The sequence below is a fragment of the Thunnus maccoyii genome, chromosome 18 (genome assembly GCF_910596095.1).
Source record: "Thunnus maccoyii chromosome 18, fThuMac1.1, whole genome shotgun sequence".
NCBI classification, from domain to species: domain Eukaryota; kingdom Metazoa; phylum Chordata; class Actinopteri; order Scombriformes; family Scombridae; genus Thunnus; species Thunnus maccoyii.
Genome location: NC_056550.1, coordinates 6,359,927 through 6,372,595, shown reverse-complemented (window position 1 = coordinate 6,372,595; position 12,669 = coordinate 6,359,927). Strand labels below are relative to the sequence as shown.

The following is a 12,669-nucleotide window of genomic DNA, read 5'->3' as shown; positions in this document are numbered from 1 at the left end:
TACTGACTTGGAGGAGGTTAATACTTATGCAAACAAGTAGTTTGTATCATATATTTGTGATTTAATTCACTTAGGAGAGATCTGTTTTTACTTTGACATCAAATGGTCTTTTTCTGTTGATCAGTGTCCAAAAAAAGAAGCCACATTAAATCTGATCAATGCTGTAAACCAACAAAGCATGAAAACTTCCACAAGGGTAAAAAAAGAGAGCTCATAAACTGCATTTACAATATTTATGGTACTCCAAAGACATCTCATCTCTTTAGAAACACTGTGGACATTTCCAGATGATTTAAGTTGGTTTGCAATATTGCTTATTCACTTTTTTAAAGTTATATTTATTTATTTTTCTCTCTTAATTTCTGTATTATATATCTTTTACATTGTACAATTTTTATTTCTGCTTGTGTTTTTGATTTTTTTTCCTCCAATATTCCCTGTACTGTTGTTTGTATTCTAATATTACAGTGTTGTTAATAAAGTTAAAAAATATATAAAAAAGAGGCACTCGCCTGCAGCAATAAGTAAACAAATAAATTAATAAATAAAGAAAGTATTTACGGTAATTGATTTTCACATTTCTTTCATCCCGCTACTCGAGTAAATTCGGCTTTTGCGGAACTGGCGTCACATCCGGTCTCTGGAGCTCAGCGGGGACCCAGCATGGCGGACACCAGTGTGGTGGAGACGCTTCTACAGCGGATTGAGAAGGCGGACGATGGCGTGGACAGCCTGGATGTGGCCGCCAGCCTCGGCTTGGACCACCAGGTCATCGTGGGAGCCGTGAAGAGTCTGCAGGCTCTCGGCGAAGTGAGTTTCTCGGGCGGAAGTCTGACTGACACCGTCAACACTGGTTCATGTAGTGAGACTGATGCAATAAGGACGCTGAGTTTGAACTGTAATCCTGCTGACTGGGGTCCTCGCAGACCCCACAGGTTTACTTTTTGTCATATCTCACAGGTTCTTTATTCTATCATTCCAATTTTTCATGAGTTTGTCATTCAGTTTGTTTCTAATGACTTCATGTCATTGTTTTCTTTTTCTGTCTTAACCAATGTATTGGGGTCCTGGGTATTAAAGAAAATTATATATTTTCATTTTACACAATATGCAAATTAACTGCAACTTTTCTAAAAGAATAATAAACAATAAAAACATAATAATATCTTATTTCACGATATTAATTACATAACTAATAATGTTTTGCAAAGAAATAAACTAACATTTTGCTATGATGGTTGTTTCTTACATTAGTTTATTCTTGGGGCCCCCAGTCAGTTGTCCCTGTATGTTAAATATGTTGGTAGGATGAGTGTTAAAGAGTCAGAGGTGTTTTGACAGACGTCAGTGTTGAGAGAAATGCATTAACGTCTATTGAGCCAGTTATGATGTTGAGGTGTCTATTCCAGTTGATGAGCTGACAGTCATGTGTGTTTCTCTGCTGTCTAGATCATCTCAGCTGAGCTGCGCTCCTCCAAACACTGGGAGCTGACCGGGGAGGGCACGGAGATAGCCGGGCAGGGCAGCCAAGAAGCCCGGGTCTTCACCTCCATCCCGCTGGAGGGCCTGGCACAGAGTGAGCTCATGGTGAGTGGACAGATGGACCACAGAGGGAGTGACACATACAGGTGTAAACACATCTGCTCTGAAAATAGCTTCTCAAATACTCAGCAGGCATCATATGAAGCCTGATGAAGATGCTGACTAAATCATTACCTATATCAGTCGTTTACACCCTTTTTGGTCTGTGACCCCTTAAAATAAAGCAGTCTACCTGTGGCCTCTTGTCACATGTTGTCTTGTTTACCAGTTAAGTTACTGATTATTGTTTTGATTAATCAGTTAATCATTTTGTCCATAAAATGTCAGAAAATAATGAAAAATATCTTTTTTCATAAATAAATTCCCCACAGTAGAAAGTTACATCTTTAAATGTCTAGTTTTGTCTGACTAACACTCAAAAACCCAAAGATATTCAGTTTATCATCATGTTCCATAAAGAAAAGTAATAAATCATCATATCTGAGAGGCTGAAACCAGCTCATGTTTTTCATTTTTGCTTAAAAAAATGATTGAAGATATTTAAGATAATATCTCATATGAGCAAGACAATGACTTGAAAAAATTATTATCTTTTTGTGTGCACAAGATTACAAAAAATACATCTTTCAGCTCTATATGTTTCAACTACAGTCACATGACCATTTTTTGACAAATGGTTAACATACATCCCAAATTTTAACCTTAAAAGGTAAAATCGCAGACTGATTTTTACATGAAGCGACTTGAAAATAGTTGTTGGTGATGCAGCTGGATAGTACGTGTTTAGATAAATAAAGACACCATGACTGATCTGTGTAATAACACACACTTTTTGGTTTTTAAGAAATGTTGTGCTTTGAAGAGTCTATACAAAAATTAAATCAATATTCTGTCTGTTTATATGTTTTAAAATGTTATCAGTCTGTTTTTTGTTATTTTTCACCAGACTGCTATGCATGCGTCACTGTTTGTTTGTTTATAAAAGTTCTAATTATTTCAGTATTTTCTGCTGAAAAACTGTTATCAGTACACTTCTAGTCTTAATAGTATAATTAATAGTATGTTTTCTCAAATTTTTCAGCTTTAGTCAACCATCATGTAACACAAGAAATGAACGTTGGTTAAGAATTGTATTTTCACCACCACAGATTGGACTGAGGAAACTGTTTTAATACTACAATCCTTCAGTTGGCAGTGACATTGTTGTATCTCTGCACCTGTCTCTGTGTAGAAACTGTCCTTTGGGAAGATCGGCTTCAGCAAGGCCATGTCCAACAAGTGGATCCGAGTGGACAAGACGCACGAGGGCGGCCCGAGGATATTCAAGGCTGTATGTTTTCCTTTATATCAACCTGTTATCACGGCCCTCTGTGTTCGGCAGTCCCTGGTTTAAATAGGGTATGTATATGTGTGTGGTTATGTTTTGGTCCTCAGGTGGAGAGCATAGAAGACCAGGTTAGAGAGAAGCTGCTTCTGGTACAGAAAGGCAACACCTCTCAACTGGAAGAGAAAGAAAAGAATGAACTGAAGAAGAGAAAGCTGCTCTCTGAAGTGTAAGTCTCCAGACTGTATATACAGTATGAGTGTGAATGTCTACCAGTAGGTGGCAGTAGAGGGTTTGTGGTGTCTGCCAGACAGAGGGAGGGTCAGCGCACAAGTCTGCAGGGGTTTTATTTGAAACTGATAGAGGTTCAGCTCCTAACAACAGTTTTATTTAATAATCTGGTGTAAACAGAGAAGTGATTGCCAAGCAAACAGAGAAAAGACTAATGGATAATGAAAACACTCACCGGCTACAGCCTCAGTTATCATTACTGTGAATCTGACGTTATATATTTGCTGAACACATGCGGAAGTTACTGTGTTGGGAGGATGTTTAGCAGAGGTGTGGAGGGATTAAAACATTAGTGATGCGACGCGCACACGTGAAACCCGCCGACAAATCAGTTTTTTTTGGTAACGGCACATGTATGTGAATATAGGCCACGTGTGTCTGTCTGGACGTGTGTGTTTACTTTGTGACCTCTTTGTTTAATGTGAAGAGGATTTAGACATTGAAAAAACACACAAGCCATGTTTTTTTTTATGCTCAGTGGTTAATAAGGTCCTCCATGAGGAGAAGGATGCTTAGTTATATCAGCTTAGTATGTGTGTAGTCCAGCTGCCAGTTTATGAGGGACTGATTTCTGAGTAAGAGGATTTTGGCAGAATATGCACCCTAGTATCAATCCTGAGTATGTTTTAGTACTGCACCCTATAGAGTTGAGTCAAAACTTCACATGACAATTAAAACATCTTTCTGTTCCTCACTGTGTAACATAAGTCAGTTCTATTCTCACTCATAGTATCGAGCCTCCTCTAGTGTCTTTCTGATTGTTCTGAGTGGTTTTTCTTTGTGTTTAGGACGGTGAAGTCTTACTGGATCACTAAAGGAAGCTCATTCAGCACCACAGTCACCAAACAGGAGACGGAGCTCACTCCAGAGATGATCGCCACGTGAGTCCAGATTCTATTTGTTATAAAGAGTTTGAAATATTTGTAATGTCGTCTGCCTAATAGACGGATTGTCTCGTCTGCCCTCCTCTGTCAGTCAGTGATGGTGTTCAGGGTCACAGACACAAGACACAGAGAAACCTCAACCCATAAAAGGGGACGAGTCCAAAGATGAGGACTTTGTCCTAAAGGCAGGGTTGGACAAAATGATAATGACTCCAAAAAAGACTTGATAAACCAAGCAGATACTGTGATCTGGTTCATTTAGACTGGCATGTTGATTCATGCAGGGTGTCTACAAATCCTGGAAAATTTCTGTTACCTGAATAGTCATGATCCCTTTTTTTCTAAAGTCATAAATCAGTCACTTCTAAACATGCAGAGGTGATAACACACACACACACACACACACACACACACACACACAGTCTCCAGGAATAGATGCAGTTTACACTTTCCAGGGATAACTCAGATTTTCTCACATTTCCATCGCAGATAAACATCTATCTATGAATCTGAAGTATAAAATAACTTCAGATCTTCTAATAATCTTCATGTTTAGACGTTCTCTTCAATGTCAAAATGAATGTTCATCACCACGATTGTTGTCATGGTTACAGTGCAAACAGCAGCTGCTAACAGCTAATCCACTAATCAACTGTAAACAATGACAGGCTAAAAAAAAAAAAAACAAGACTCCTGAGTCCTCGACTAGCTCACTGCCTCCATGCCAACATTGTATTTACTTGCCCCCAGAGCATGATGGGAATCTCAGAACGTGTTTATCCCTAATAGGAGTAAGAAAAACAATACAAATACTTTTTTTTTTTTTGTTTTACACTTTCATGTCATTTTATTGACAGAATACTTCAACAACTTGGTTTTTATATTTACAACACTGACACTCTTGTCTGTTCACTCAGACAAATATTTCCGCTGTGTTGAAATGCTCTGGGCTTACAGACATAAAGCTCAAACAATCGCTTACATTTTTTTTTATAAAAGCTGTCCTGGAACAAGTATAGTACCACTATTATGCAAACTGATGGCATTTCTAATATAAATAACAATAAATGGCATGTTTAGCTAATAGCTAAAACATGTTGGGACAGAGCCTGTGAATAAAAGATGTGAAACTGAACAATAAAGTGCTGCGCTGCTCTTCTGCAAAGTATTTTCAACAACAACAACATCCAACAAAATTGGGTTTGCTTTCCATTGTAATGGCATCTAAAAAATTCAAAATGTAAGTCCATGAAGCTTTTGAACACTCTTTAATTAGCAATATTCCTGTAAGATACTTCAAAAAAAGAACAAATAAATAAATAATGAACATGCTCATAATACAGCTTACACTGTTGTCATGCTGAGGCTGAGGGCAGGGCATTAAACTGCCAGCAGAATAGAAAAAGCTCTCACCTCAGGTTTGCCTGAAATCATATCATAGAAGGGATTTAGCTAAAAGCAGTGTCCAGATGTTCTTTCTTCCCCTGCCCAAAATTCATATTGCTTTTACTTCTCTGCGTGCAGATTTTGTATAGATATGGATTTGATGGTCTCAGTCAGCTCATCTCCAGATTAAAAAATGCTGAAATGATGGTGGATTTTCAGAGAATTATTATGTGTAGTTACCTCATCGATTTAAAACGAGATATAAATTCAAGGATAGCGTAGTTTATTGTGGCCTTCGCACCACCTGCACCTTTTTCACACTCTTCCTCCCTAACCTCTTCACTCTTCCTTGTGTTGTGTTGCAGCGGTAACTGGAAAGAAAAGACATTTAAGCCCTATAACTTTGACGCCATGGGTGTGGCGCCAGACTGCGGCCACCTGCACCCGCTGATGAAGGTGCGAACACAGTTCAGACAGATCTTCCTGGAGATGGGGTGAGTAGCTGTAAATAACTCAGTGAAGAAAAAAATACACTACACTCACACACTCACATATTAAACACACTGAATGAACTTTCTGCTTTCGGTAGTTTCTCCGAGATGCCGACCAACAACTTCATAGAAAGCTCTTTCTGGAACTTCGACTCCCTCTTCCAGCCTCAGCAGCACCCTGCCAGAGACCAGCACGACACCTTCTTCCTGTCTGGTGAGACTGAGTGTGTCACACATTTATCTCTCTAAGCACCTGTCACACCCATTTGCATCCATTTCAATTTATTCTGACCATCAGCGTTTTTTCTTTTTCTTCAGACCCAGCACTCGCCCATGAGTTCCCACAGGACTACCTGGAGAGAGTGAAGAAGGTCCACTCAGAGGGAGGCTTTGGTTCACAAGGGTGAGACACACTCACACGTTCACATAACAAGTAACGTTACAGTTCAGTCCGTCCCTACATCTCACGTATTATCCAATATCCTGCTGTCTTTCAGGTACAAATACGACTGGAAGCTGGAGGAGGCGCAGAAGAACATCCTCCGCACTCACACTACAGCAGTCAGCGCACGCATGTTGTATAAACTTGCACAACAGGTAAGTCGCACATACACTTACTTGTTCTACTTGTTCAACCCCATTCCACACTTTTGGAGGGAAATCTTCAAATATGTCAAAAAAGTTACTTTCATGCATTTATGAGTTTAGGAGCAGGAATAGAAGTTTGCATTTTTGTGTTTTAACCCCTTTTTCTACAAGAACAGCAGCATTTGTTTCTTGAGTGCATCTTAAGACTTACACTTTAAGCATACCACTGGCTGTATGGACTCCCCGTCGGTGTGATTTGGAGCACCGACTGTGAGTCAGGCCTTATGCCTGACCTCACTAATGCTCTTGTGACTGCATGGGAGCAAATCCCTGAAGTCAGTTTCCAAACTCTAATGGAAAGAGTAGAGGCTGTTACGGCAGCATGTAATTAGATATAACAATCACATGGGGGTAATGTGCTGGCATCCACATGCGTTTGACCGTATATGAACTGTCTGTGTTGCCATGACGCTCTTCTCTCTCTCCATCTCACCACTAACGTGGCAAATCGTCCGCCCTTCCACCAGGAGAAGTTCACCCCCGTCAAGTATTTCTCCATCGACCGGGTGTTCAGGAACGAGACCCTAGATGCCACCCATCTGGCTGAGTTCCACCAGATAGAGGGTGTGGTGGCCGATTACGGGCTGACACTGGGAGACCTCATGGGCATCCTGCATCAGTTCTTCACCAAACTAGGTCAGGAGGGCTCCATGACACTGTGTATATGACTTGATAAGTAACTATAACTTTGGTGTGGTTTGATACTACGGCTCCCAGAATTCTGGGGGCAGGAAACACGCAGCTACTTTGTCAAAATACAATAAAGGAGCAAGTGGAGAATGCTTTCTGATGTGAACTGGCAGCATTAGAATATGTTTTGTTTGCATTAGCAGTAACTTAATAGAGATGTAGAGAGTAAACAGTGAGGCTGATATCTATGCCATCTGATATCAGCCTCAGGTCATCTAAAACCATCACAGTAATGACAGACTCCGCCTTTAACAATGAAAACTACAATATAGAGAGTTCATTACAGAATGTAGATCTATTGAATTTCTATTTCTGAAAAAAAAGTGACCATAACCATTGAACACTGACAGATTTTGTTGATCATTGCGTCTGCCTTCAGATGATTTCTCAATCCACATGAATCCAATCCGTCTTGTTTCTTTTCTAGGAATTACCAAACTACGTTTCAAGCCTGCCTACAACCCGTACACAGAGCCCAGCATGGAGATCTTCAGTTACCATGAAGGTATAGTCACAACTAGATAATCTACTACCACTGACACTGTTACTTTAACCGGCTGCACTTTTCTGTCCATGTACGAGTTTCAACCAACAAATTGCTTTTCTTTCTTTTTTTCTGTGTTTATGTTTGTCGTAGCTGAAAATGTTCTGAAAAAATAGGAGGGTGAATGCTCAAAGCTGTTTATAAAACACAAGTTGGTCAAACTTGATTTTAAGACCTGAATCTGACTTTTTGACTGTAAATCAAAATTAAGTTTATTTTCTCAAACTAGTTAAATGGTCAGAAAAGCTAAAAACAAAAGGAGGTAAAATTCAGCCTAAAAAGGCACAAAACAAAGGAATTACAAACTTTCTGCTCTGTTATAGTTTGAACTTTAAACCCTTTTTTCTCAACTACACCATGTCCGTTTTTACTGCTCTCTGCCTTTGTGGAACAGTTCTGTTTTGTGGTTTTGGTCGTTTCAACAGTTTTATATAATGTCTTTCTGTACATACAGGACTCAAAAAGTGGGTGGAAGTTGGAAACTCGGGGGTCTTCCGTCCAGAGATGCTGCTGCCTATGGGTCTTCCTGAGGATGTGTCAGTAATAGCCTGGGGACTGTCTCTGGAAAGGTGAATACACACTTGATGCATGTCGTAACATAATATGAATTAGTTGCATACAGAGAGAACACAGACTGCGTTCAGTGGTTTTGATAGATCAGAACTGACCTGTATTTTATTTGATCATGGGAGCATATCTGTATGTCTATGAAAACCATACCTCATCTCATAGATGTTCCATTTAAGGATTAAAGGTGTGTGATTCAGTCTATTTATAGACATCATCAGTCCTCTAGCTGTGTAGGCACTGAGCTCACATCTGACCCACATTTTAGATATGTAGGTTTTATTGTCTGAGGAGGATTATTCCTGTTTACAAATGATTAGAATTTACTATTTACATCATTTATTGGAATTATTTCATGTTCCTGTTTATTTGCTGCAAAGCATTTAAATTTCTTTTCTTTTTTTTTCTTTTTTTAACTTTAATTCGACAAAACCCTTAGTTTTGTTCTCAGGCTTCTGAGGTAAACATGTGAGTCATTTTGTAGCAATTTGTAGCTTTTTCCTTCACATTGCTGACTGTAGAAAATACTTTGAGTTCAGTCTAGTTATATCTCAGTTTGAGGTGAGGACAACTGTCATGGCTAATAACTATGCAGTAAGTGAGCTGGGAAAGGCACTAATAATCCACGCTGAGTAATCCTCGCTCTTCTAGCCAACCCTCTGTTGTTTGTTCTCTGACCTGTCAGACCTGGAATAGACACATAAACACTTTGGCCTCTGTTGTGGCTGCAGTTTGTGTCACAAGAACTGTTACTCACTCGGCCCTCTCGTCTGTCTTGCAGGCCCACAATGATTAAATACGGCATCAACAACATCAGAGAGCTGGTGGGACACAAGGTGAACCTACAGATGGTCTACGACGGCCCCATATGTCGACTGGAGTCTTGAGTTTCACCCAACATAATTATTATTAATATTTTGGATGGAGCCACCCTACCTTTACCATGCAACACCTTAAGTCTGCGTCTCTTGAGAATGCCACCCAGCCTCCAGATATTCTTAACTCAAGCTCGGCCAGTAAAACCAGTTGGTCTGAAAGTGACTGTAGCAGAAAGATCGCAGTAAACTGAAGAGGCTTTAACACATATGAACTTAATACTCTGCTGCCATGTAAAACATCAGTGCAAGTCTTGGCTTTGTTGCTTTTTAGGAACAGCTTTTTTTTTTTTACATCATCCTGCCTCAGTTACTACAACAAATGACCTACTTGTACAGGAGAAAATATTACTTTTGGAATTTGATAAAAGTAAAATAAAAATCTTTTTCCAAATACCAAAACAATTTGACTTGTGTGTTTATCATATTAAACATGACAACACTGATATATTGAATCTCAACCACTATGAGATGGATTGCTGTGGAATTTTGTACAGACATTTATGATCTTCAGAGGATGAATTCTGCTGCCTTTTATGATCCTCTGACTTTTCTTCTAGCTCTGCCAACAGATCAAATTTTGCACATATCCAATGTAATATCTCAACATCTACTGAATGAATCATGGTTTCCAGATAATTCCTACTGACCTTGGTGATCCTCTGACTTCTCCTTTAGTGCCACCATGGGGGTTGAAAATTTTTATTTTTATTTTTTTATTTCTCAACAGCTACTGAATGGATTGCTTATAAATTTGGTACACACATTCATGTTCCCCTCAGGATGAATCATAACTCAGGTGATTTGGTGACTTTTCATCTAGCACCATCATCATTTTCAAGAATTTAAGTTGTCCAGTACTTTTGTTTATTACGAAATAACAGCAAAAATAATTCCCAGTAGCCTCAGCTCGACTAACTGTTTTGTGCTAATAAGCTAAATTAAGATGGTGACCATGGTAAACATACTAGCATACTATACAGTATATACAATTAGCATTTAGCTCAAAGCACTACTGTATATAAGTACAGCCTCATAGAACTGCTAGCATGGCTGTAGTCTTGTTTTATCTGGTTGCACTGTACGTCTGTCATGAAAGAGAAGCCCACAGTGTTTGGATGTGTTTTAACAATGTGAATATGTTCGTAATTTTAAGGATGTGGGATTACAGTTGACTGTCCTATTCACTCCATGATGGTTTATGTGGGTATAGAAAAAAAAATATGCAGGCTAGTATTTAGTCTAGTATTTAGGCTAGTATTTAGAGCATTTACCATGAAATTTGGTACTGTGTGGTGTTAACATGAACATAAAAGTAGCTTTATAGATTTTTGTAAGAATGTTTGAACACATTTTGGGATATTGAAATACAGATTTTTTTTTAAAGGTGTATTTATCCTCATGTAATCCTTCATCCTCCGTAAGTACATGCATGCATGGTGTTAGTTTGAAATTAGAGGTAACCAAACCAAACAGCTAATCTTGGGTCCCTTGTTGTAACATCAGATAGGCATAGGTCCTGTAATGTTTGACAGCATTTAATGTGATCATTTGTTACTGGGTAATTATACAGTAAGAATGGGGGGACAGTGTAAACTTCATAATCCAGCTCACCCTCTGTTGTTAATCTGTATTTACAGAGTAAGTACTCTGTAAGTACAGTGCACATTGTATTTACAGAGTAAGACTGGGAGAACAGCACATACCTTGTGGTTTCTGTGTAATTAAAGAAAAGAAACATTTTTTATAACTCCCTGCATACCTTATTATTGTGTAATTAGATATGTACTATGTATATTATTACATTACTGTATTGTTTGTTTTTTGTCCTCATATGACTTGAGAGAGGTAAGTTTGCTTCCTACTTCAGCCTGCCAGTTATGAGCTGCCACTTGTTCTAATTCAAATTCATACAGTGAAGAAGAAGCCATAAGCATAAAAAATCCCTGGAGTGTGGGTGAAGCTTGCCTGCCAAACTCACATGCATTTAAAATGATTGTCGCAACTGCCATGAGCAACGAGCAAAAGCATTGGTTTTTATTGCATTTCATCCATAGACGTATATACTGATTCATACGAGGAAGTTACACTCTAAAACGGGGACTGTATTATAAAGTGTTACCAAAAATTCTTTCTAATAAATGAAGAAATTTGTTTATGGTTCTTTTGTTGATCAGACCTACAATTAACAGATTTTTTAATTAGATGGTGAATCAGAAAACAAATAGAATATAGGGAGTGAAACATTTGAATTGAATCTGTAATCAATTGTTCAACACCATAACTCAGGAACAGAAGGGGAGATTGTGACTATATTTCACATTTGATTGGATACTAAATTGGTGACACTAGTCTTGGGTGCCTACTTTAAAACTGTGATGATCGTATAGATCTTCTGTGCTGCCAGGTTGAAGATGTGCGTGAAGAATCCACGTTTTAGAATTTGTAGCTTCTTTTCATTTTGCTTTCCCACAGTACTTGTACAAGTCCACCCTCTTCACTTACTCTCTCTGGATGACAACCAGGACAGGGGGCTTCCTGTTCATCTGGTAGTCCTCCACAAGCTCATTGGTTTTGCTGATATTGAACTTCAGGTGATTATTGTTGCACCATTTGATGAAGCTCTCTATCAGTTCTATGTACTCCTCTGTGAAAATAGTCTCTAAGTGAAAACAAAATGTTTCTCACTGGAAATTATTCATTGGAATCATACATGTCAATAAAGTGATAACTGCCATTTCGCCAAAAAATATACTTAATACTTTTTATTAAATTCCTTCAAAATCTGGACAGACATGAATGTAAACTGCAACTTGACTGGTTGGCGGAGGCATACAAGGTTGTATTTATAGTTGAACTTGTAGTTCTGCATTTAAAATATGTTTCAGGGCTATCAAGAGCTTTAAAATTTGCATTAAATATAATTATGAATTGATTAAAAGGATTTTGAAGGCAGCCTAACCACAGCTAACATTTTCACCCCTTATTAAGTATAAGTTGACATCCAAGAATAGAAGTTGCTGTGAGCTGGTATTACATAAGAAACTGGCAAATTTTCCCGTACACTTTTGCACTTTAAGCTGCATTGATAGGCTCTGCATTCCAGAGAAGGGAATCCCTGAGTGAGTGTGACACCTGCGATAAAGGCCGCAGGATTAAGTCTCGTTATGTACATGTTGAATAGCTGGAACTCCCTAAGTCTCCCTCTTAAGCTAATCCCCCAGTGTCTTGAAATAACATTTTTACTGGAGTGTGTGAGATGGCCAGCTGGTTTGGATCACAGGTTGGAAGCAGCTGATCAAGATTCTGATGTCCTGAACACGAAGGTCACGTTATGAGCAATAACACGAATGTGACAGAAGTACTGTCAATAAGTTCCACAAATGTGACACACTTACGTTAAGAAAGATGTGAATCTGTGAGCTCT

The 12,669-nt window shown here is 38.7% G+C and overlaps 1 protein-coding gene across 1 annotated transcript; it reads left to right on the top strand.

Moving 5' to 3' along the window:
• The first annotated feature begins 612 nt into the window (after positions 1–612).
• On the top strand, positions 613–9,644 carry farsa (phenylalanyl-tRNA synthetase subunit alpha). Its single transcript, XM_042392023.1, has 13 exons — positions 613–810; positions 1,450–1,587; positions 2,774–2,872; positions 2,977–3,095; positions 3,946–4,038; positions 5,793–5,921; positions 6,017–6,132; positions 6,237–6,321; positions 6,416–6,515; positions 7,034–7,202; positions 7,684–7,761; positions 8,255–8,369; positions 9,149–9,644. The coding sequence occupies exons 1-13, from the start codon at positions 664–666 to the stop codon at positions 9,252–9,254; spliced, it is 1,494 nt and encodes a 497-aa protein (XP_042247957.1). The 5' UTR covers positions 613–663; the 3' UTR covers positions 9,255–9,644.
• The last annotated feature ends 3,025 nt before the right edge of the window (positions 9,645–12,669 follow it).

What these genes read in the sequence shown, in the direction of transcription:
- farsa (XM_042392023.1), top strand. Translation starts at nt 664, where the DNA reads ATGGCGGACACCAGTGTGGTGGAGACGCTTCTACAGCGGATTGAGAAG. An exon ending in ACTCCAGAGATGATCGCCAC is followed by an intron (nt 4,039 to 5,792) that starts GTGAGTCCAGAT and finishes GTTGTGTTGCAG; the next exon opens with CGGTAACTGGAAAGAAAAGA. An exon ending in CAGATCTTCCTGGAGATGGG is followed by an intron (nt 5,922 to 6,016) that starts GTGAGTAGCTGT and finishes TGCTTTCGGTAG; the next exon opens with TTTCTCCGAGATGCCGACCA.